Genomic DNA, 19,919 nt, shown 5'->3' on the forward strand with positions numbered 1-19,919 from the left:
TTCTGCTCCTAAAGCAAGGTGAAGAACCAAGCTCTGGGTCTCCCTTGAGAGATGGGAACCCCCCCCCCTCCAGGCTGTGCTGAGCACTCCACAGAGAGGCAAAGACTTTTGGGCAGAGCCACCTGCCCAAATGCTGGGCAGCTAGGCCTGGCAGTGGGTGCCCCTGCCATGCTTGGGCAGTGCAGAAGTCTAGAAGGGTTGGAAGATAAGGAGCAGCACCAGGACTGTTCTGCTGACCAATTTCACAAGGCCGCAGGTGACAAGAGCTTCCCCTGTGTCCTCTGTGAGCTGCTGGCTGCTCCCCCAAGAAACCATAAGTTGGAGGGAAAAAGTGGAACCTTATGCCCACCATCCATCCTCTTAAAGGCTTGAGTGGGGACTGGGAATGGTGTGGGGGCACAGTGGCATTGTTCAGGGAGAGCCCCATTTAGGGACGGGGGAGATGCACCTTGTTTGGGCACCTCTGCAGCCCTTACCTCCTCCACCTCAGCATACAGGGCACTGTGGTCAGGCCCATTTATAAAGCTGGTAAATATATTGGCAGAGTTTGTGTCCCCTCCAAAGGTCAATATTTGTGCAGAGTTTAATTTTAACTTAACAAGCAGTTGTTTGCAGAGGCTGCCCTGTTTGTGTGTGTGTGTATGTGTGTGTGTGTGTGTGTGTGTGTGTGTGTGTGTGTGTGTGTGTTTCCCCACTGCTGGGTGCCCATGGGGAGCAGTGGGAGTGCTGGGCTGTGTGCACTGACTCACCGGGGTGCTCAGGGGGTCGGTGACACTTCCCGCTCCCGGAGATGCTCCGGATGCAGGGGCAGCACTGTGTGGTCCAGGAGATAAGGTCCAGGGTCTGTGGCCGAGTCTATAAATGCAACCCACAAACCTCTCCAGGAGGTGACAGTGGGCAGCGTGTGCCCTGGGAGGCTCCCAGGGAACAGCAGCCAGTGGGGACAGTGGCTTTCCCAGCCTGTTCTGACCGGTGCCCTGGGCTTGCTACAGGCAGCCCTGCAACCGCACAGCCCCCAGCCTTGCCCCCTCTGAACCCGTGTGGCTTTTGTGGCTCTCATCCATGTTCTGGCAACATGGGTCCCCCAGCTGAGCATGTCGTTCAGGCTCTTCCAGTATCACTGCCCATAGGGTTTTATACCCCCTGCCCATCCTCCCACCCCACTAGGTAAGGCAAACCCGCATCCCACATGCACCTGCAACACCTCCCCGAGGCTGGTGGCTCCTCTTTGGGAGGTCTAGAGTTGAAGTGCTCCTGCGCTGGCAGGGAAGAGGGGAGAGGTTCTGGCCTGGTCTGTGCCCAGACACCCAAGGCTTCTGTTTCTGCTACACCCAAAGCTCCTCTAGCTGAGACCCCAGGCTGTGCTTTACCCAGAGGCAGGTACCCTGTCTGGGCTTGGGGACAGGCTGTGACACTCATTCCCTCCATAGCGTCTCACCCCTTGGAATAGAGGCTGGGATCTCTCAGGTGCCTGTGGTGCATCCTGGCATCTTGGGGCAGGATAGGTCAACAAGTTGGATCCAATACCTCCCCCCAGCCCATCTTGCTCACAGTACAGAATGTATTGTCTGTGGGAAAATGGGAGAATAACAGTGGGAACAGCTCTGGCTTCAGGAGTTTTTCCAGCAGCCTAGAGGCAGGAAGAGGGGGTGCAGCTGGGGGAGAGGCAGCGAGGACAGAGCCCACCATCCCCACAGTGCGGCTGCTGAGGCTCCGTGTTTTGCAGCCTGCCTTGTGGGCGCTGAGGTTTGGTTTCCTTCTCTCTACTCTTTTCCTCGCCAGGCCCTGGGGCTGCTGACTGACCTCAAAGGGAAAAGCAGGCTCCGAGGGACAGCAGCAGGGATGGGCAGGGGTAAACACGGGGCTGGGGCCGGCCAGGCAGTGGGTGATGGAGGTGAAGTCATGCCGTGACGTCAGGCCTGTGGCTTTGGGGACAGCCGTGGTTAGGCTGCTCAAGGAGGGGCGGCTGTTTTCTTGCAGCTCCACCGCTTGCTCCTGGTGCCCGTCTAACTTATAAACTTTAATGGCCAGTTTAAAAGGTTCCTGCCATGGGCACCTTGTTGCCAGATTTAGGTTTTTAATTTGGAAACTTTCCCTTCTGTGGTCAGAGGAGGAAGGACTTGGGTCCACTCAGGGCCAGTCATCAGGACACGCGGGTGCCAAAGAGACAATCCAAAAGGACCGTGCTGCCGTCACTGGTGTCGGGACAGGGCTGGCCAGCACGGGGCAGACAGGCTGCAGGAGCCCCCTGCTCCCCTCCCGCTGCCCACATATTGGTGGAATAAATTTAGCTCCTCCTCCGCCACTGGCTGGGGGAGCACCTTCAGCTGCCACCTGCTCCTGATCAGCACAGTCCTGCCCCTCGGCCCCAGGGGACAGCACAGCTCTGGGCTCTGTGGGCAGCATTCCCATCCTGCAGCCCTCAGGAGACACCAGGGGCCCACAGACCTCAGCTCACAGGGGTGAGCGTTGGGCTGCAGCCACGTTTGCTTCTGCAGGTGCCAGCAGAGCTGGGGTTAGACACAGAGCTGGGGTTAGACAGAGCTGGGGTTAGGTACAGAGATGGGATTGTGCACAGAGTCATGCCTGGATGTACTGCTTGCCAGGAGGATGGGATGCAGGGCCAGCACTGTGGGAGACACTGAGGGCATGGCACTGCTGCTCTTCCTCCTCTTCCTCATGTCTCACCTTCCCCCAGCCCCTGCGAGGTGTGGCTTAGCAGAATCACATTTCCCTACTACAAACTCGGCTCTCCTCTGCCTGCAAAGACTCAAGAAACCCTTGCAATGTCCAGGAGTTGTTGGGTGCTGAGACACAGGGTGAGACCTTACCCTTGCATTCAACAAGGAAACTGGCCTATAAGCTTGATGGGAGCCTCCCCACAGTCTTTCCACCCAGCCCTGGAGAGAGCGGGGACATCTTAACCCCCCCAGCTGCTGCCACTGGGGTTACTAACAGTGGGGTTCCAAGGAGTGACCATGGCTTGGCTGGGTCTCTCCTTGTCACCAGACTGATGTAGTGGGGCTTATCCATGTGTTTGTGCTGCACAGGCTGGATATCTGAGAGCACTGCATGAGGGCTGGTCCTTCCAGCGTGCTGATGTGATGGGCTGGATCGGAGCCCATCCTGGAGCATCTTAGCCACTAGAAGGGTCCAGGACTTTGCTGGGGGTCTGGGGAGATTAATGGCAGACAAGATGGCTGGCTTGGCAAAAGTCTGCACCCTGGGGGTTGAACTTCCCCAGGGTGGGCACCCAGAGCACTATAAATAGCACATGAAGCCAGAGGAGCAGAGGAGTGGCCCTGGTTTACCAGCACTTTCATACCATGGCTTTCAAGTGGTTCCCCTGCCTCTTCCCCATGAGCCAGTGGCACATCTGGGCCTCCAGTGCTGTGCCACGTGCTCTGCGGCCGCCAGAGCTGGTGCCACGTGCCAGCCCTGGGGCAGCACTGCCTCTGCCAGCCCTGTAATTGATTCCTGCTCTCCTGCATGGGTGGAGGCTGCAGATGTGTACCCTGGTAGGAGACAGTGGGCTGTGGGCACCAACTGCAGGAGCCAGCCTGGGCAGAGTGAGGAGCAGCCCAGTCCTCGCCTTGGCTCTGATGTCAATTGAAGAACTGCCTTTTGAGCTTCCAGGTGTTTGAAGAGGTTCTCTGCCAACCTCAGTTTCTGGAGGCAGGGCATTTGAAGGAACCCTGTTACCCACTTTGGGGCTGCTGGAGGAGCTGGGATACTGTTTGAGATGATGGCAGCTGATGGCAGTGCAGGGTGGGTCTGTAGAGGTCCCTTGTTATTCCCCTGAGCCTGCAGAAAGACCTGGCCATGGTGATGGCAGGGGATTAAGTTGAGGAGGATTGTGTAGCTTGGTGCCATATAGGAGACAATATATTTGAGCAGCATGTTATTGTGAATAAGGTTGAAGATAGATCCATTTTTTGACTGGAGGGTGATGGTGTTGCAGGAGAGAGGGACTGCAAACAGATGAGATCTTACATGAGCACAGGGCAGCTGGAATCAGACGTCCTTGCTACCTTGTTTTCCAGTGCTGCTGCTGACAGGTAGTGCTGAATGGAAGAAAACTCCTAGAAAAATAGGGATGAAAATGGTGAGGCTTTTAAAAAACACTGTATTTAGCCAAAGGGCACGGTTTTGCTGTCTGGAGATGGCAAGGGGTGGGTGAACCCTTCTGAGCAAGGCAAGCATGAATGGAGAGAGTGAGGTGATGAGTGGGTAGGGGGCTGGAAAAAGAAGCAGTTGTCAGAGCTGAGGAGGTCTTTGCTCATCATTGCCCGAGGGGAAGTGGTGAAGCTCTGACCATCTCCCAAAACAGGCTGGGATCCCCGCCCTTGAAGTGAGCAACTTGGGCTGCAGTGGCTGAACCTGGCAGGACAGAGATGGAAGAGGCTGCAGCAAGAGGGGGAAATCTGCTTGCCCAGGTGGAGTGGCACAGCATGGGGCAGGGTGGGGGCCACAGCTCCCAGCTCCCCCAGCCCTCTGTGCTCCCCCAGGTAGCACCACAGGGACCCCATCCCTCTCTCCGAGGGCTGAAAGGGTGGAGGTGCCCTGACAGAGTGTTTTATTCGCAGCAGGTGCCTGAAATCCAACCGTGGTGGTGCAGTAATCCCTCCCCTCACCTGGAGATGAACCCAGCTTGTGAGACATGGCTGTGCAGGGTCAGGCCCTGCCGGTGGTGGGATTGCCCCTGCCATAAGCAGAGCGTGTCCCTGGCAGCCTGACGGGCTGGTCCTGCCGCGGGAGACAGGCGCGTAATGCCTGATTTCACAGCACTGGCATGCTCTGTTTGCTTGTGGCAATGATCTCTCCTGCCCTGTCCAACTCCAGCCCATGGCCAGACCCCAAGCTGCAGCTCTGTCAGCTGGGATTAGGTACAAGATTTGGGCTAAAATGTCTTTGCTCTTGGCTGGAGCAATGACAGAGGGGGGAAAGGTCAACCTGCCATCTCTGGAGATGGAGCTCCTGCCCTGCCACAAACCCATGTTTGGCATTCCCCAGAACTGTCCTTCAGCCCTCACAGCCAGCACCGGGGCTTTGCAACCCCACACAAAAGAGGAGGAGGAAGGCAGAGATTTCCCCATCTCTCTGATGCTGAGGTTGACCATGAGATGGGCATAGGTCCCTGGGCTGTCTGGAACAAACCAAGAGAATACTTGTAAAGGAGAGAGGAACAGGAGTGGTCCATGCAGAAAGAGTCTCCCATTTGCTGTGTGCTCCCAAAGTGCTCCTTGCTGTGTCCAGCTTGTTCCAGCAAAGCCTTGTTTGAGAGCAGGAGCTGTGGAGCAGCAGCCCCCTGCCCTTGATGCCTCCAAGAACAGGACTGGGGATGGTTTGGCCTCAGATAAGCAGTGATGCCCTGTGGGATGGCTGGCAGCAGAGCAGGATCTGTGGCACCCTGGCAAACTCCAGCCTTGGACTTACAGGAGCACTCTATCTGTGTCTCCCTATTGCATAGTGCTGACCCCAAGCCAAGGTTTCTTATCACCTCATGGCGAGGTGCACAGCCCTGAGCAGCCCTCTGTGTCCCTGCAATCTTGCCCTCTCTCAAAGTGCTGCTTCCTGCTGGACCCCGGCTTTGTTGGCTGAGCTTGCTTAGCTTTGACAAAGTTTATAGTCCTGGAATGCAGAATGGCTGCTGGCCTCCCTCCAGCCTAAACATCCCCACCCCAGCATGCGACAGGCGCTGATAAGGGGGAGTGCCACAGCGGGCAGGTATCTCGTGCCCAGCCCGCGACCTCTCGGCCACACGGCCTTGAAGGTTGTCACGGTTGTCATCTGTCTCTTGCACGTGTGTGTCTGTGAGCACACGAGCTTCTCCCATCCCCAAGAAATGTTCTCCACATCCCTGGTTTTCTCTCCAGGCCAAACCCACATGCACGTTGCCCGAAACCGACTCCGAACAGACTCCTTTGATGAGCAGGGCTTAAATATATATTTGGCATTCCAGCGGCAGCGTGCCGAGCGTGGCCAAGGGTGTGAAAGTGTTTGCTTGACAAACTCCGGGGGCTCTCGCCTCTCTGCTGGCTCTGGGGATTTGCAGGAGAGAAATATCAAGGAATTTTTCACCTCTCTGTTTTGTTTTGTGTTTTTATTTTGTTTTCCTTCTGCGAGTGCATTTTTAGCTCTGGTGAAAAGTGCCTGATTGACAGTCATAGAGACTGAGTCCCCTCTCTTTGGGACAGCAGGAGCAAACACAGGAGAGGAAACAGCCCTGAGAGCCTTGCACTGAATGTGGGGGCTCCCATCTCCTTTCCACCGTCCCTGTCCCCTCCATGAGTCCAGGGCTGTCAGGGACTGATTTGGGTACCTACAGGATGGAGATGCCCCACATCCTAGGAGTCCCAGGCTGTGTTCTTCTCAGAGCTGGCTCTTTTGCAAAGACCCTCTCTCTGCTGGGGGCAGTGGGTTCCAGTCACCAGTCAGCTGGCCTCAGAGAGCCCCAGCACCACATTGTGGGAACACCCGTGCCCGTTGCTCCATCGAGGATGTCCCAGCCAGTGTCCCCCCATGCTGTGGCACCAGCCTGGGATATGTGCTGCTCTCCAGGCACCTTTGGGGTTGCAGAGGGTCTTGTCACCTTGTGCCTGTGGATGGGGAGATGGAGCAAGTGGAGCAGAAGAGTGTCTCCATGGGCAAGTTGCAGATGGACGGCCTGGTTGTTTGCAGCCTCCCAAATAATGCATGGGAGGTGCTGGGGGAACAAAGTCACAACCCTGAGCTTCACCTGTCACTCAGGTCCTTCTGGGATGTGGCCCGTGATGGGGCAGGAAAGGCAGCTCCATCACCAATTTCCATGTGACACAGGAAACATGGAGGGGCTGGATGTGCAGAGCAGACCAGTGTGCAGAGCTGGAACCCTGGGCTTGGATGTGAGCCAGACATGTATCCTGCATGGGGAGGAGGAGGAGGAGGAGGAGGAAGGCAGATCTTCCTCATTAGTCCAGCTACTGCATCCCACACCTATGGAAAACGGGGAGGGGAGCCCTGGGCAGTGGATTTGGTTTCAGGGCCCACGTCTGCAATGCCTGCCAGGGTAGACTGAGGACCTGGCTGACTCCTGGGGAGGGGCCTGAGGGGGCTGCATCTGTGTGTTCCCAGCTGTCCCCAGTGTAATCCTTTATGAAAGAGAACCCTCTGCCCTGCTGCATCCCCACTGTCAGGTCACAGTGCTGCCTGACCCTAAATCACCTGCCACTCCCACCCAGCCTGATGGATCACCATGGAAAAAGGGGTGCTGCCCCCAGACCAGCAGAGGGAAAGGGTCTGGGGTCTGTGGGACAGAGGTCCAGACTCTGGAGGCTGCAGAGCAGGGGTTAGGATGTTGGTAGTCTGTGGGGAGAGGCTCGGTGCCCAGGGACTGCAGGGCAGAGGTTGGTACCATTTTGCAGAGGGTTTGGGCTGCTGTGAATTACAGCTGCTGAGAAGGGGATATAGAGGGATTGTGGAGCAGGGTTTGGGATCCTGGGGGGCCATGAGTTTGGGGGCAAGCTATGTCCCTGGGGCAAGGGCAGGCTTGGCTTGGGCTCCTCGAGGTTTCCTTCCTGGCCCACTGAAGAATCGCTGGCTTGTCTGAAGGATCACTGACCTGTGGATTTCCTGGGCAGCAAGTCCCTTTCATGTGGCCGCTTGCAAACTCTCATGACATCACCATGGGCAGCTCCTCCTGGAGACAAACCCAGTGCTTTTTAGGGTTTTGCCTTCCCCCCCTCCCCAGCCTGTGTGTTTTGGCCAGGGGGGACCCGGCGAATCACGTCCAAGAGCAGCCACTCTGGCAGGGAGATGGTGCACAGGGCTGGGGGGCAGGGAGAGGGCAGAGTGTCCCCCCCATTGAATAAACATGGGCTGGCCAGCGATGGAGGGGGCTTTTCCAGCCCGGACCACACCCCGGGGGGCTATTTTTGCCATGAATGAAAGGGCTGTGTGCTCACAGGGCAGGCTGGCCTCCTGCCGCCGCTGCTGCGCATGGAGAGCTCTCCTGACACTCAATCCTGGTGCCTGGCCGGGGACCAACATCTGCACTGAGCACAGCTGGGCACTGCCCGTGGGACACCTGGGCACCTGGAACAGCTGGGCACTGACTGGGGGGACACCTGGGCACCTGGCACATCTGGGCACTGCCCGTGGGACATCTGGGCACCTGGTACCAACTGGGCACAGCCTGGGGTGACACCAGCAGGCTGCCATGCCTGGGAAACACGGTCTGTCACAGGGCAAAGGGAAGTGATGGTGACTCAGTGGCTGTGCCAGCAGCAGTGCCAGGGCTGCTGGGGCATGTTGGACCCAACCCTGGTGGGGCCATGTGCCTGGGGACGTGCCCGAGGCAGCTCAGCAGTAAGCCCTGCTGCCCCCCTGCCCCACACAGAAATGCTTCCTGCTGCAGTTTCGGGTCACAATGGGGCAGCATCCCCAGGGGCTGCCCCTATGGCTGCACCTGTGCTTGGGAGGAACTGCAAAGCCACAAGGGTGGAGCAGGTGCCTCCTGCTCAACCTTGGTCCTAAACACACCCAGATTCTCCCTAAAAGCCCCTAATCCCACCTGGCTCAGCACCAGCTTCCTCTCTGGGCCCTGTTAGCTCAGCTAATCCCTTGTGTGCCAGGTTTAGGGATGTACTGGGTGCAGTATTTCCATGGTTGCTCTCCTGTCATCCCCAGATTTTGTTTCTCAAGGAGTATGAGGGCTGCTTTGCCAGTTCCCAGCTCTGACCCACACTCCTGCTGCCTCTGCCAGCCCCAGTGCCCCACAGGTCCCAGGGGACCCATGAGTGCTTGTGCCCATGAATGAGTGGCCTGTCCTGGCTGGGTGGAGCCGAGGTGCTGGATCCCACCCATCACTGTTCCTTATCACCACACAGCATCCTTGTGATTCACCAGGTGTGGCTCCCTTTCCATCATCCCACTTTGCAGGAAGTTTCCTGGCCAGCCCCCCATGAGCTCTGTGCAATAATAACAAGCTGGGATGAGCTGGCTGGCCTTCCTGAGCAACCCTACAATAACAGAGCAGTGCAGTGTGTCCAGCTTTCCTGGGCAGACAATAATAAACCCGCATGAGCTGGCACACTTTGCGGAGGAACCCTACAATAATAAGCCTGGATGATGTGTCCATATTCACCCAGTCAGCCTAAAATAACAAGGTAGTGTGAGCCACCCAACTTCTTCACAGATAAGTGGGGTCTGAGCTGTCACTCTGGGAGAGGAGGCATGCTGGCCACCAGGTCTCCATGTCTTCTGCTCTTGACCCTGGAGAAGGCAGCCTGTGTCAGTGATGGGTCAGCCTGGTGGAGGGGAAGGACATAGGTACTATCAGCCTGTGACTGCCTTCCTGGAGGCAAATCCTCACTTAGTCCTGGCATGCTGGGACCTGCTACACTTCAGGGCATTCTCCTTGTCCATCTCCCTTGCCAAACTGGCACCTGGTGCCAGCTTCCCCAAAGGCTCTCCTGCTGTTACCTCATGGGCTGCTGGACAGGGGGACAAATGCCCACGGTCAGGCTGGAGCTGGGAGTGCCACCAGCAGCTGCCACCAGACCCTGCACAGCAAGGCCCAGCATCTTCCAGCACTGCCCAGGTGGGGAGGCAATGCTAGTGCTGGGCACAGCTCTTTTTCAGGGAGTTTGTTGGCACTTGGGCAGGGGGAGGGCTTGGATGCCCATGGGTTTGCTTGGCAGCATGGCAGGAGGGCCTCTTTCCAAATGGGTTGGGGTAGGGACTGCCCACTGGGGCTGGAACCACTCACCTCCCCCAGGGTCTCTGCCAAGCCCCAGGCTGTTCCCGTGTGGTTGGTCCTCACATGACTGGGGAGGGGATGCTGCAGCCTCCTGCCCTACCTCTGCTCTGCCGCTGGCCCTCCTTTCCCTGGGATTTATCCCTGTGGGGTGCAACAGTGAGTGGGCAGGGCAGATCCAGCCCCGCAGCATCCCTCCCTCCATGGGGGAGCCAGCATCCTTCCCGGCGTGGCGGCGGCACAATGCAGAGCCCCCGCTGCACCACGCCCTCGCTCAGTGTCTGCGAGAAAGGCTGTAACCCAAGCCACAAAAACAGCACAAGGGGAAAAGAAAAGGGTATTGAGCGGCGGGGCTGCTGCGGTCGCCGGGCAGCATAGACTGCTGGTTGTTAAGCGAGTGGCTCGCTTGCAAAGGCTGCCTTGATGAAGTGTGAGACAGCACTTACGGAGGGACTCGGGCAGGCATTCTCGCTCCATCTTCCGCTCACAGTGCCGCTCTTTATGTGCCTGACATTTGCTCGCTGGAAAGGCCCCTGAAGTCAGGGGGAAAGGAAAACATTGCAGGCAGCAGGGCCAGAACGGTGCTGGGAGGAGTGCTGTGCCGTGCCGTGCCGGGCCGGGCTGGGCTGGGATGGGCCGGGCTGGGATGCTCCTCTGTCCCGGCCTCACCACCCGCGCTCTTCCCCGGGGTGACCCCTTCACCTCTCAGTAGCTCTCCGGCTGCCTTCCCCTGCCGGCACCGCCACTTCCTCCAGGTGTGCTCAGCCTGGCTGCCTGCCTGGGCAGCCCTGGCCATCCTGCCCCTGCCTGCTCCAGGGGCGGGCTGGCAGCACCGCCAGCTCTGCTGCTGCTGCTGCTGCTGCTGCTGCTTGTCCCCTGGAAGTGTATGACAGGGGGATGGAGACAATGACAGAGTGAGCTCAGAGCTGGTCCTTTAGCCACCTGCTTCTGGGGTACGCAGTGTCCCAGCGACTGCTGCAGGCTTGGGAGGTTGCAAGTAGATCTAAGGGCTGGAGAAGCTGGGAAAGGGCATCAGCGGTCAGTGTAGGGTACCTGCAGTGTAGGAGACTGGGCTGATGGGGCCTGCTTCATCCCAGGAAATAGGCAGCCCCTTTGCTTGCCCTTGATACCAGCTGCAAGGGGACAGTTCAACCCTCTCCATCTATTTTCTTGCAGACAGATCCTCTGCTGCTGGCAGAGGATGGGTGAGCATCTATCTGGATTCCAGAGGGGGCCTCTCCCTAGCCTGACTGACCTTGGCATAACCATGGGCAGAGATGCCCAGCACAGATCCAGCAAGCCATCCCAGCCCCATTCCCAGGAGCATGCACAAGGCTTGTGGCAGGGTAGAGTGCCAAGGGCAGCCTGTGAATGCACCAGCCATGGAGCCCTTCCCCTGCCCACCGTGGACTGCCACAGCAGCACCAGACTTCATCCATGCCAGTGTGGCAGCGGCCGTGCCCGGTGCCAGAGAGCCAGTCTGCCACTCCTGGTCTGTCACTCCACCACGCCGCTTCCATGGAGCCCACTGGTGGGGGCAGCCTGGGGAAGCCATCCTCCCCCTTGGCACACACCCCTTGGCTCCAGCCCCGGCAGGAATTATTAAGTGTGCCCCTGTGGAGCATGTGCTGAGGCTGGCCACGGGAATGTGGGCAGATCTGACATACAAGCCACAGCAGCCAGGCTATAATTTCCAAACAGGCCCCATTCGCTCTGTTTTCCAGTTAAAAATATATTAAAAAATAGGAATGTGGGATTTGTAGTGAAGAATGTTGGTAACCGCTTCGAATGTCTGGTGTGATAATGAAAGGGTCAGTCCCCAGCTTTGAGCGTGACCGATTTAGACTCTGGTGCTTGGCAGTGCTGCGGGGGCCCAGCATGATCCAGCCTGCCTGCAAACCCATCCTGGGCCAGGCAAAGGTGATGTTTCTGTGCTGGAGGCATGGTGCTGTGCTGGGTGATGTGCCCCTTCTGCTCATACTGTCTAGAAACCATCCAAATTGCTGTCCCTTTTGGCCCCTTGAGACGGGAGTCTAGGCAGGGGGTGGGGAAATGCAGAATGCCTTGGAGATAGATTTTGTACCCTGCTGCATCTCTGCACTGGGGTGCAGCCCCATTGCAGAGCCCACTGGGTTGGGGGTCACTGAGTGGGGCTGCAGCCCAGCTCCCCCTGAGCTGCCCCTCCACACCGTGGGCTTGCTCTCAGTGTGATGCCAGGCACCTGCCCCCCTTTGGTGGGCACACTGCTCCCCCCCGTCCCCCAGCTCGCAGTTCAGGGTGTGCTGTGGAGTCTCCCGTGCTGCTGCCGCAGCCTTGAGTCCCTCCTGATACTGGGGCAGCCCACTTGGCCTTGTGTCCAGGTAGTCATAACAGGCCAGACAAGCCATGCCAGCTGCCGAGGCATCGCTCCCTGGTGCCTGGGGAGTGGTGTGGAGCAGCCCAGCCAGCACTCCCCCAGCTGCCAGCTCTCTGCTGTGTGCCTCCCCGGACCTCAGACATCATGTTTATCCTGGAGATGGGTAATCCGGGAAAAACAAGTCACCAGAGGCCAGGGCTGATGTTGCAGTGGGGCCAAGCTGTCTGCAGCAGGGTTCAGCTTCTGAATGGAGCAGTGGGGAAAGGAGGGAGGGGAAAACCAGCTGTAGCCAGGGCTTGTCCCCCCACCGAGCCCTTTAGGGGACACTTCATTGTCCCTCTCAGCCTTCGGGGCCATCAGGTGGCCGGCGGCTGGCACAGCATGCTCTGCTCCCTGCTGAGTCATAGCTCTGCAGGGAAACGCTTCCAGCTCTGGTTATAGCCCATTTCCCTCTGGGGCTGTGAAGCACAGCCTCCCAGACCCGCCGCGGGCCAGCTCCGGCCACCCCATGGCCCTGAGCCCGCGGGCTCCAGCCGCTGGGAAGGGCAGCGGCAGGAAGTGGCTGCTGACTCCCAAATTCCACCCTGGGCTTGCTGGAGCTGAGCCCTTCCCGCAGGCGTGGGCAGCAGGTGCCCTGCACCTGCAGACCCCTGTGCCACCCCGGATGCCCAATCCCCCTGGTGGCGCTGGGCACTCTGCTTCCAGTGCCTCCCCACGGTGCCATGTCAGTGGGGGGGTGTGTGCTGCTCTTGGGGACGCTGGGTGGCTGCAAGGATGGTTTGCCCCATCCCCAGGGATATCTGGGCAGCTCATCTGGGGCTGAGCACTGAGTGAGCAGCTGCCCTGCCCAGATCCTTGCTTGAATGCTGTGAAGTGGAGCAGCCTGGGCAGCCCTGGGGCTTGGGGCACATCCCAGGTGCCATCCTGAGTGGGCTGGAGCAGAGGGGATTGGGCAGCACCCTGCGCCTGGATGCATAGCCTGCCCCATTGCCCTGGCATTCCCCAGACCCGTTGGTGGCAGGCAGAGGGGATGAGCACCCAGAGCAGTGGCACCCAGAGCTGGCTGGCTCTGCAGGGGACTCTCCTGCCCTCCTGGGGCACTGACCCACACAGTGCTATCTAGTACACTTTGCTCACTTCACTGCCATTCCTGGCTTTCCTGGGAGCTGCTGTTTGCTTTTCTCTGAATTATGACTCCAGCTTGTGCCTTTGATCTGGGCTGTGTTGGCCACCCGTGACCAGGCCCTCTTCTGCCTTTGAAGTGCACTCACCTTCCCAGCCTTGGATGCTGCTTTTGCAACCTTGGGTGCAGCCCTGGCTCTGGGGTGAGACACACAGGGCAAGAGCATCCTTGGGTGCCTGAGGTGCTCAGCATCCCTCCTCCTCCTCCCTGGGACCTTGTGATGAGCCAGCACAGCTGACAGCTCGGAGGCTGGGCACTGAGGCATTGAGAGCTGTGCTTGCCCAGTACCAATCAGTCCCAGGGATGCAGGTGGGACGCTGGTGGGATGCTGGCAGCAGAGCATTGCTCCCTCCGGTGGCAGTGGGCAGGGACAGAGGAGGTGACCTGTATAGCAGCTGGTCAAAAAGCAGGTGCCAGTGCATTTCCTACTGCCAAAGGGCCTTTCATGCCTGTGACTCCAGCAGAAGAGATGAGACCTGCATGGAAAGTGTCTGTCTGGGCAGTGGCCAACCCATCCTGGCATCAGCCCTGTCCTGCCACCCTGTCTGGCAGGGAGCAGTGAGGAGGGCTCAGCCTACCTATTCTGCCACTGGGAAGTTGGGGTCAGGCTTTGGACTCTGGCCTTGAGTGGGTCTGAGCGTCCCCATCCCCTCCCCATTTTCCTGGCCCGGAGAGGATCCTACCTTATCTGTTACACTTTGTTCTCCTGCTGTCTGGGTGTGGAGCAGGGCAGAGATTAGTGTGTTCAGACCTTTGACACACACACACACACACACACACACACACAGAGCCACACAATCAGCCATGCTCATGTGCACACTGCTGCACACACAGTCCCTGTCCACGTCATCATGGCACACTCACCTGCACAAGTAGGCCCACGCTGTGCCCCACACACCCCCCCCAGCACCCCATCCAGGGCACATACCCATTTCCCTTTCCCTGTGCATGTTTGTTTGAGCACTGTGAGCTATGTTATGTTCCCAGTGGAGTGTGGCACTTCCCCAGCCTGCCAAGATCTCTCATGTGCATCAGCAGAGCCCAGCAGGAATGATGGCATCCCGCTGGCAAGGGGTGCAGGCAGGAGGAGGGGGGCTTCCCATGTCAAGTCTGGAGGGAATAAAAGTGCGTGCAGGGAGGCAGGAGCTGTTCTGGCAGACTGGAAGCAAACCTGGGCATCCCACATCTCACTGTCACATCATTTTCACTTTCTGTGGGGCCACCAGAGATGCCTTGTGCTGGAGGCTGTGGTGGCAGGCAGGGGCTACCTGTTCCTACCTCTTACTAGGTCATGTCCCTGCCCATGGCTCACTGTCCATACTCACAAGCTGCAGCCCATGCTGCTCCAGCAGGGCAGCCACAGCCCTTCCAGAGCGATCTCATCTCCAGCATTTCATGGACCCAAAAGCCTCTGCAGTCTGCCTCTCAATGTGAAGAGCGGGTGTGTGGAGGTGTGCACGTGTGTGTGTGTGTCTGTATGTCTGTCTGTCTGTGTGTGTGTGTGTGTGTCTGTATGTCCACGTGTGTGTGTGTGCACAGCTGGGAGTAGCCACATCCCACCCAGTGCCAGAGCTGCCTGTTCCCACAAACTCTGCTGCACTTCTGGGGTGAAACAGATGTAGCCTGACAGGCAGAGTGGGGCACAGCCCCCTCTCTGCCCCACAGCAGCTCTGTGGCAGGGTGACCTGGCAGCGATTTCCTGGCAGGGTGATGGTGCCTGTGCTTTCTCCCGCAGACCCTGCCCCGGATCTGCAGTGCGGGAGAAGGGCAGGCGTTTGCCTCTGCTCTGCAGCAGCTCTACACTGCAGTGACACAGCAGGAGCTCAAGCAGGCTCGGAAACGCCATTGCTCTGGTGAGGAGCTCCCTGGCTGTGGCATGGGGGCATGTGGTGCAGCTGTCCCCTCGACTGCTGAGCCCCATATCCTGGGGTAAGGGAAGTGTGGCCCCGGGAGCAGCTCACCCCATGCAACAGTCTCCCCCTTGCTTTCCCCCATGGGCTAGGCTCCCAGTCCAAGCACAGTTCCTGTGGGTGGGTTTGGGTAATGCCCCATGCTCCCTTATCTCAATCCCAAATTGCATCTTTTTCTGGTACCAGAGGATAATGTGGAAACAGCACCCAGTGCAGAAACCACAAAGCACCCCCATTCACCTGCTGCATCCCAGGAGGATGAAACGACATCTTCCAGTGAGAGAACCTCGGTGAGTGCAGCTCTAGAAAGTCTCTCTGTACCAAAGGCAGGATGGGGCCCACATCTCCTTTCCCTCCTCTCATCCAAGCACTCTGCCCATCCAGGATGGGCTAGGAGTCTCAGCTTAGTTCCTAGCCCATTCTAGCCCCTGCATCCTGAGTGTGTGATTGCACGTATCTATATTTTGCACTCCCACAACACAGATGACAGGAATGTCACTGCTTGCACACTTGCACACATCCTGCATGACTCCCCAAGGTGGAACTGACACTGCCTCCTCTTGTTTCCAGCCAGCCTCCTCCCCAGCTCAGAAGCCCCGGCTGCCTGCAGCCAAGGCCAAGCCAAAGAAGGCAAAAGGGCTCTTCAGCTGAAGGATTGCTGCCAACCCTGCTGAGGTCTCTGCTTCCCCCAGCATCCAAGAGAGGCAGTGCAGACAACCCATGCATTGACTGCTCTTCTCTGCATCTCCTTGTGGACCCTGCCCATGTCATGGATGGGTGTCTCCAGTTGGATGTCTCCAGGATGTCTCCAGTTGGGGAGATGGAGCTCCTTTCTTCAACAGTGTTTCAGGAAACAGCTTTTCTAACTCTTCCCTGGTGCAGAGTTTGCTCAAGCTTCCTCTCATGGCAGAGCCAGTGCTGGACCTGAGAGAAGTGGGAGGGATGCTGCCAGTGGGTGTGGGACAGCTGGGGCTCTGGCAGAGCTGTGGGGTTTGGCTGCTCTTGAGTGGGTTTTCAATAAAGGGCTGTGTCTGGGTGAGATTCCCTCTCCTGCTCTGTCCCACCAGGCCTGTAGTGTCTAGGAAGGGATGTAACCTTTGGTGCTGCTGGGTCCCCCTCAGGCCAGTCCTGATGTCCCAGGGGCTTGCAGTGACTCTGGTCAGTGAGGTGACAGCAGCTCATTGCTGTGGCACAGCACACAGCTCCCAGCCATGCTGTGCCTCACCCTGAGCAGCAGTGTGTGTTTTGGGGTGTGCACCAGGGGATGCCCAGATCATGGGGATGCAGCTGAGGGGGCTGGAGCCCATGTTCTTGTCCCATACCAGGATACACACCCTGTGTGCTGGTGCCTGCAGAAGCAGGCTGGCAAAGGCCCTGGATAGAGTGAGGGACACACTGCATTTGCAGGCACCTCCACCATAGTTATTGGGCAGGTGATACTGGCTTGATCCATGCTTTGGCCTCCAAGGAGCAGGAGACAACCAAAACACACACTGAAAGCTGCCAGGCCTGGGAGCAGCCCTGGAGCATGTTACAGATGCTCCCTGGACACAAAACACCACTTCCATCCCTTCACACTCCATCCATCCATCCATCCATCCATCCATCCATCCATCCATCCATCCATCCATCCATCCATCCATCCATCATCATCCATCCATCCATCTGTCCGTCCATCCATCTGTCTGTCCATCCACTCCTGCTCTCCTCTTCCAGCCCCTGGGTCCACATGCTTCCTTTCAGGTCTGGGATCCCATTCCTGTGCCCAGGACAGGTCTGAAAACAGCAGGCAGAGAGCCAGGCAGCAGGCAGGCTGCAGCCAGGGGTGCTGCCCTCCTGGGACAGGGATCCATGCCCCCAGCTGCCCTGGTCCCTGGGGCTGGGCCAGCTGCAGGCATGCTGCCTGCTCTCCTGGGCAGCAAGGGGGAAACAAAAACATCCGGAGCAGTCCCTGTGTCTGTGGAGGGGAATGAAAGGGCCTTTGCTGGGCCACAGCCCACCAGTCCCAGGGCGAGTGCAACCAGTGGCTTTTTATATTTCCTTTCTGAGGGAGCAGCATGCAGGGCAGGGTGGGTGGTGGGAAGGGAAATCCATGGGATGGGGAGCTCGTGCCGACTGCCGTAGCTTATGTATCCTGCATTTTCCCATCTGCAAACATCACATCTTGGCAGCTTTGAGTCTGCCTGCTGGGCACTTGCCCCAGGGGGGGTCCTGCCGAAGGGTAGGACCAGGGCAGCAGGAGCTTAGCAGCTTAACAGTTTCCTGTATCTTCTGGCACCTGGTTGTCCCTGGTGCAAGCCCTGCTCCATCCATATGGACTCCATCTCTGGTGCAGGAGCTGCTCTGTTGTGAGCCTCATCCCTCAGCTCTGTGCTGGCTCTGGGGTTTGTGCTGCTCCCCCATGTTCAGGAGGAGTGCTTATCACCCCAGTGAGGGCATCTGTCTATCCCCTTTGGGTCTGAGGAGACATCACAGGGAGAGGCAGGGCTGAAACAATGCCAACCTGGCTGTGGCAGAGGCTGGTGGACTCTGTAGGGGAGGAGTGGGTGGTGCAAACCAGCACCTGCATCCCTGGGTCATTCCTGTGAATTACTGTGTCTCTGCTTCTCCCTGGGGTGCTCAGCTCAGGGGAGCCAGTCCCAGGGATGCTGCAGAGAGGTTGCTCGTGAGCCCTGTCCAGCTGCAAAGTCTCTGTGGAGTGTCCAGCAGCCCTAAAGACCTGCTGCAGGGACAGATCTTGTTCCATTCACTTCTCTCCCAAGGAAAGGGGAGGTGGGGATGTGGGAGCATGGATGGGGGGTAAATAAAAGCAGAAGAGGGAAGACAGTAGGAAAAAGAGCTTTGCCAATGTCCCCCAGGGAACCGCAGGGACCGTGGCCCTCAGGACTCCAGCCTGGGGCCACTGGTTCCTCCCTGGCCCAGCTTGTTGCCAGCTCCAGGGAATGTCACTACACATTGTCCCATGCTGTCCTGCTGGGGTCTCCTTCACTGTCCCCACCCCCTCCTCCCTGGAGCCAGCTGGATTTGAGCTCCCGACACACATTAAAGGCCACAAGTTCGGCCTCGGCCTCCATAAATTTGATTCCATAAATATTAGTTTTCGCAGGGTTTAATGAAGCCGTTATGCTGGGCACGGCCCAGCACCCCGACCCGTGCCCTTAATAAGGGCTCTGTGGCCTCGATTAAAGGGACCTTTCAATCGCTGTCAAGTATTTTTAGAAAAGGAAAAGAAAAAAAAAAAGAGAGAGAGAGAGAGGGAGAGAGAGAGAGAAGAAGACGACCAAGGCAGCGAATAGGGAGAGGAAAATCCCAAACCCGTGCAGTGCAAAAATAGAGAAATAGCACCACCTAGACTGCCTGGCTCGGCTCCGCCGCGCGTCCCTGCGCAGCGCCCAGCTCCGGGCAGCCCTGGGAGCCCAGCAAGGGGCGGGCGGGATGCTGCACTGCTGCTGGGGCAGGGACAGTGCGATGCCTGCTGGGGACAGCCGAAGGGCAGAGGAAAGAGGCACTGGTGCCCTCTTGGAATGCGGGCAGGAGCAGTGCGCCCTGGCGTCCAGGCCAGAAGTGCCTGAGAGGGGCCGAGTGCTGAGGGAAATGCCATGTGAACAAACGTTTCATCTCTCCCACTGCAGCAGCAAGGGTCCCTTCCCATCAGTTTCCCAAGCAGGAGTCCCTCTCCCCAGGCAAAGTTTCCCCCTTTAACACTGGTTATCCCGACCAGTGACAGCCTCCCAGACAGCTCAGCCTCCAGCTGCCCCCCTGTACATCCAGCTTGGCTCCCCTATTGTGCCTGGTGTCCCTGTCCCACTCAGCCCTTGGTGCCCCAAAGGCTTTGCCTGGCAGGAGAACTCTGGCTGACGTTGGGAATGCTGCAGGAGAGGTGATGGACTCTGCACCCAGCCACAGGGCACTGCCACTGCTTGCTGTGGCCAGAACCAGTGCACAATGCCACGGCCCCTGCATGGGCAGGAGTTGCTGTCACTAGCAAACCCAAACCCTGTCTTCCAACCTGGGCCTCCATGAGACATGAATGCTGTCACCAGCAAGGGCAGGGCTAGGCTGCTTACTGTGAGCCTGGAGCAGCTGGGAGGGGGACAGTGGCTTGTGACATGCACACTGCATGCTGCCAGGCTGCAGAGCTTATTGGGACGTCTGGGTTTGTGACATTGGCATTCATAGGCAACTTCTCCCTGGGGAAGTGCTGCAGCCTCCAGATGCAGTGCTATCCCAGATCATCCTGCTTCACAGTCTTGTGTTGTGCAAAGTGGGAAGCTAGGCTCCTCTTGTTGGGAGTACAAACCGCCCTGGAGGATCCTGTGAACCTAGTCCAGGGTCCATAGGGTCTATTTTTCCTGTGCTAGTGATGCACAGAGAGTTGTGTCCCTTCTGCATCACTGAGAAGCCAAGGGCAGGGGTGGAGAATGATGCTGTGGTGCATTCCCTCTGCTTTCTCTGCCGATGCCCTTAGGATGCTCCACTGGAATGATCGGCCAAAGAAGTGTAGAAGTGGGGTGGCCTGGGGCTGCTGGTCAGACACCCCAGCTCCATCATGTGCAGGGACAGTGGGACAGCTGTATCTCACCATCCTGCTCAGTGGCAGGTCTTCAGAGAGGCCCTGGGCATTGCTTTTGGGTGCACAGTATGAAAACCAGTACAAAAATCTGATGGACTGTGGCAACTGAGTGTAAAAACCTGATGGAGACACCTCTGGCCAGCTGCAATTTGCTTGCAGAT

General features: G+C 58.1%; 1 protein-coding gene across 4 annotated transcripts in view; it reads left to right on the plus strand.

Annotated features, from left to right (window-relative positions):
• NHEJ1 (non-homologous end joining factor 1) overlaps positions 1-16,224 on the plus strand; it is a 42,143-nt gene extending 25,919 nt beyond the window's left edge. For 3 of the 4 annotated variants that reach the window (XM_036386281.1, XM_054515508.1, XM_054515510.1), the window contains 3 exons: positions 15,011-15,128; positions 15,372-15,475; positions 15,760-16,224. In XM_036386281.1, coding sequence (XP_036242174.1) covers positions 15,011-15,128; positions 15,372-15,475; positions 15,760-16,113 — 576 coding nt within the window. In that variant the 3' untranslated portion in view covers positions 16,114-16,224. Of the gene's footprint in view, positions 1-15,010; positions 15,129-15,371; positions 15,476-15,755 lie in introns of all 4 variants that reach the window. The other variant, XM_054515509.1, reaches the window with a different exon arrangement.
• Positions 16,225-19,919: the final 3,695 nt, after the last annotated feature.

The sequence above is a fragment of the Molothrus ater genome, chromosome 7 (genome assembly GCF_012460135.2).
Source record: "Molothrus ater isolate BHLD 08-10-18 breed brown headed cowbird chromosome 7, BPBGC_Mater_1.1, whole genome shotgun sequence".
Classification (NCBI taxonomy): Eukaryota; Metazoa; Chordata; class Aves; order Passeriformes; family Icteridae; genus Molothrus; species Molothrus ater.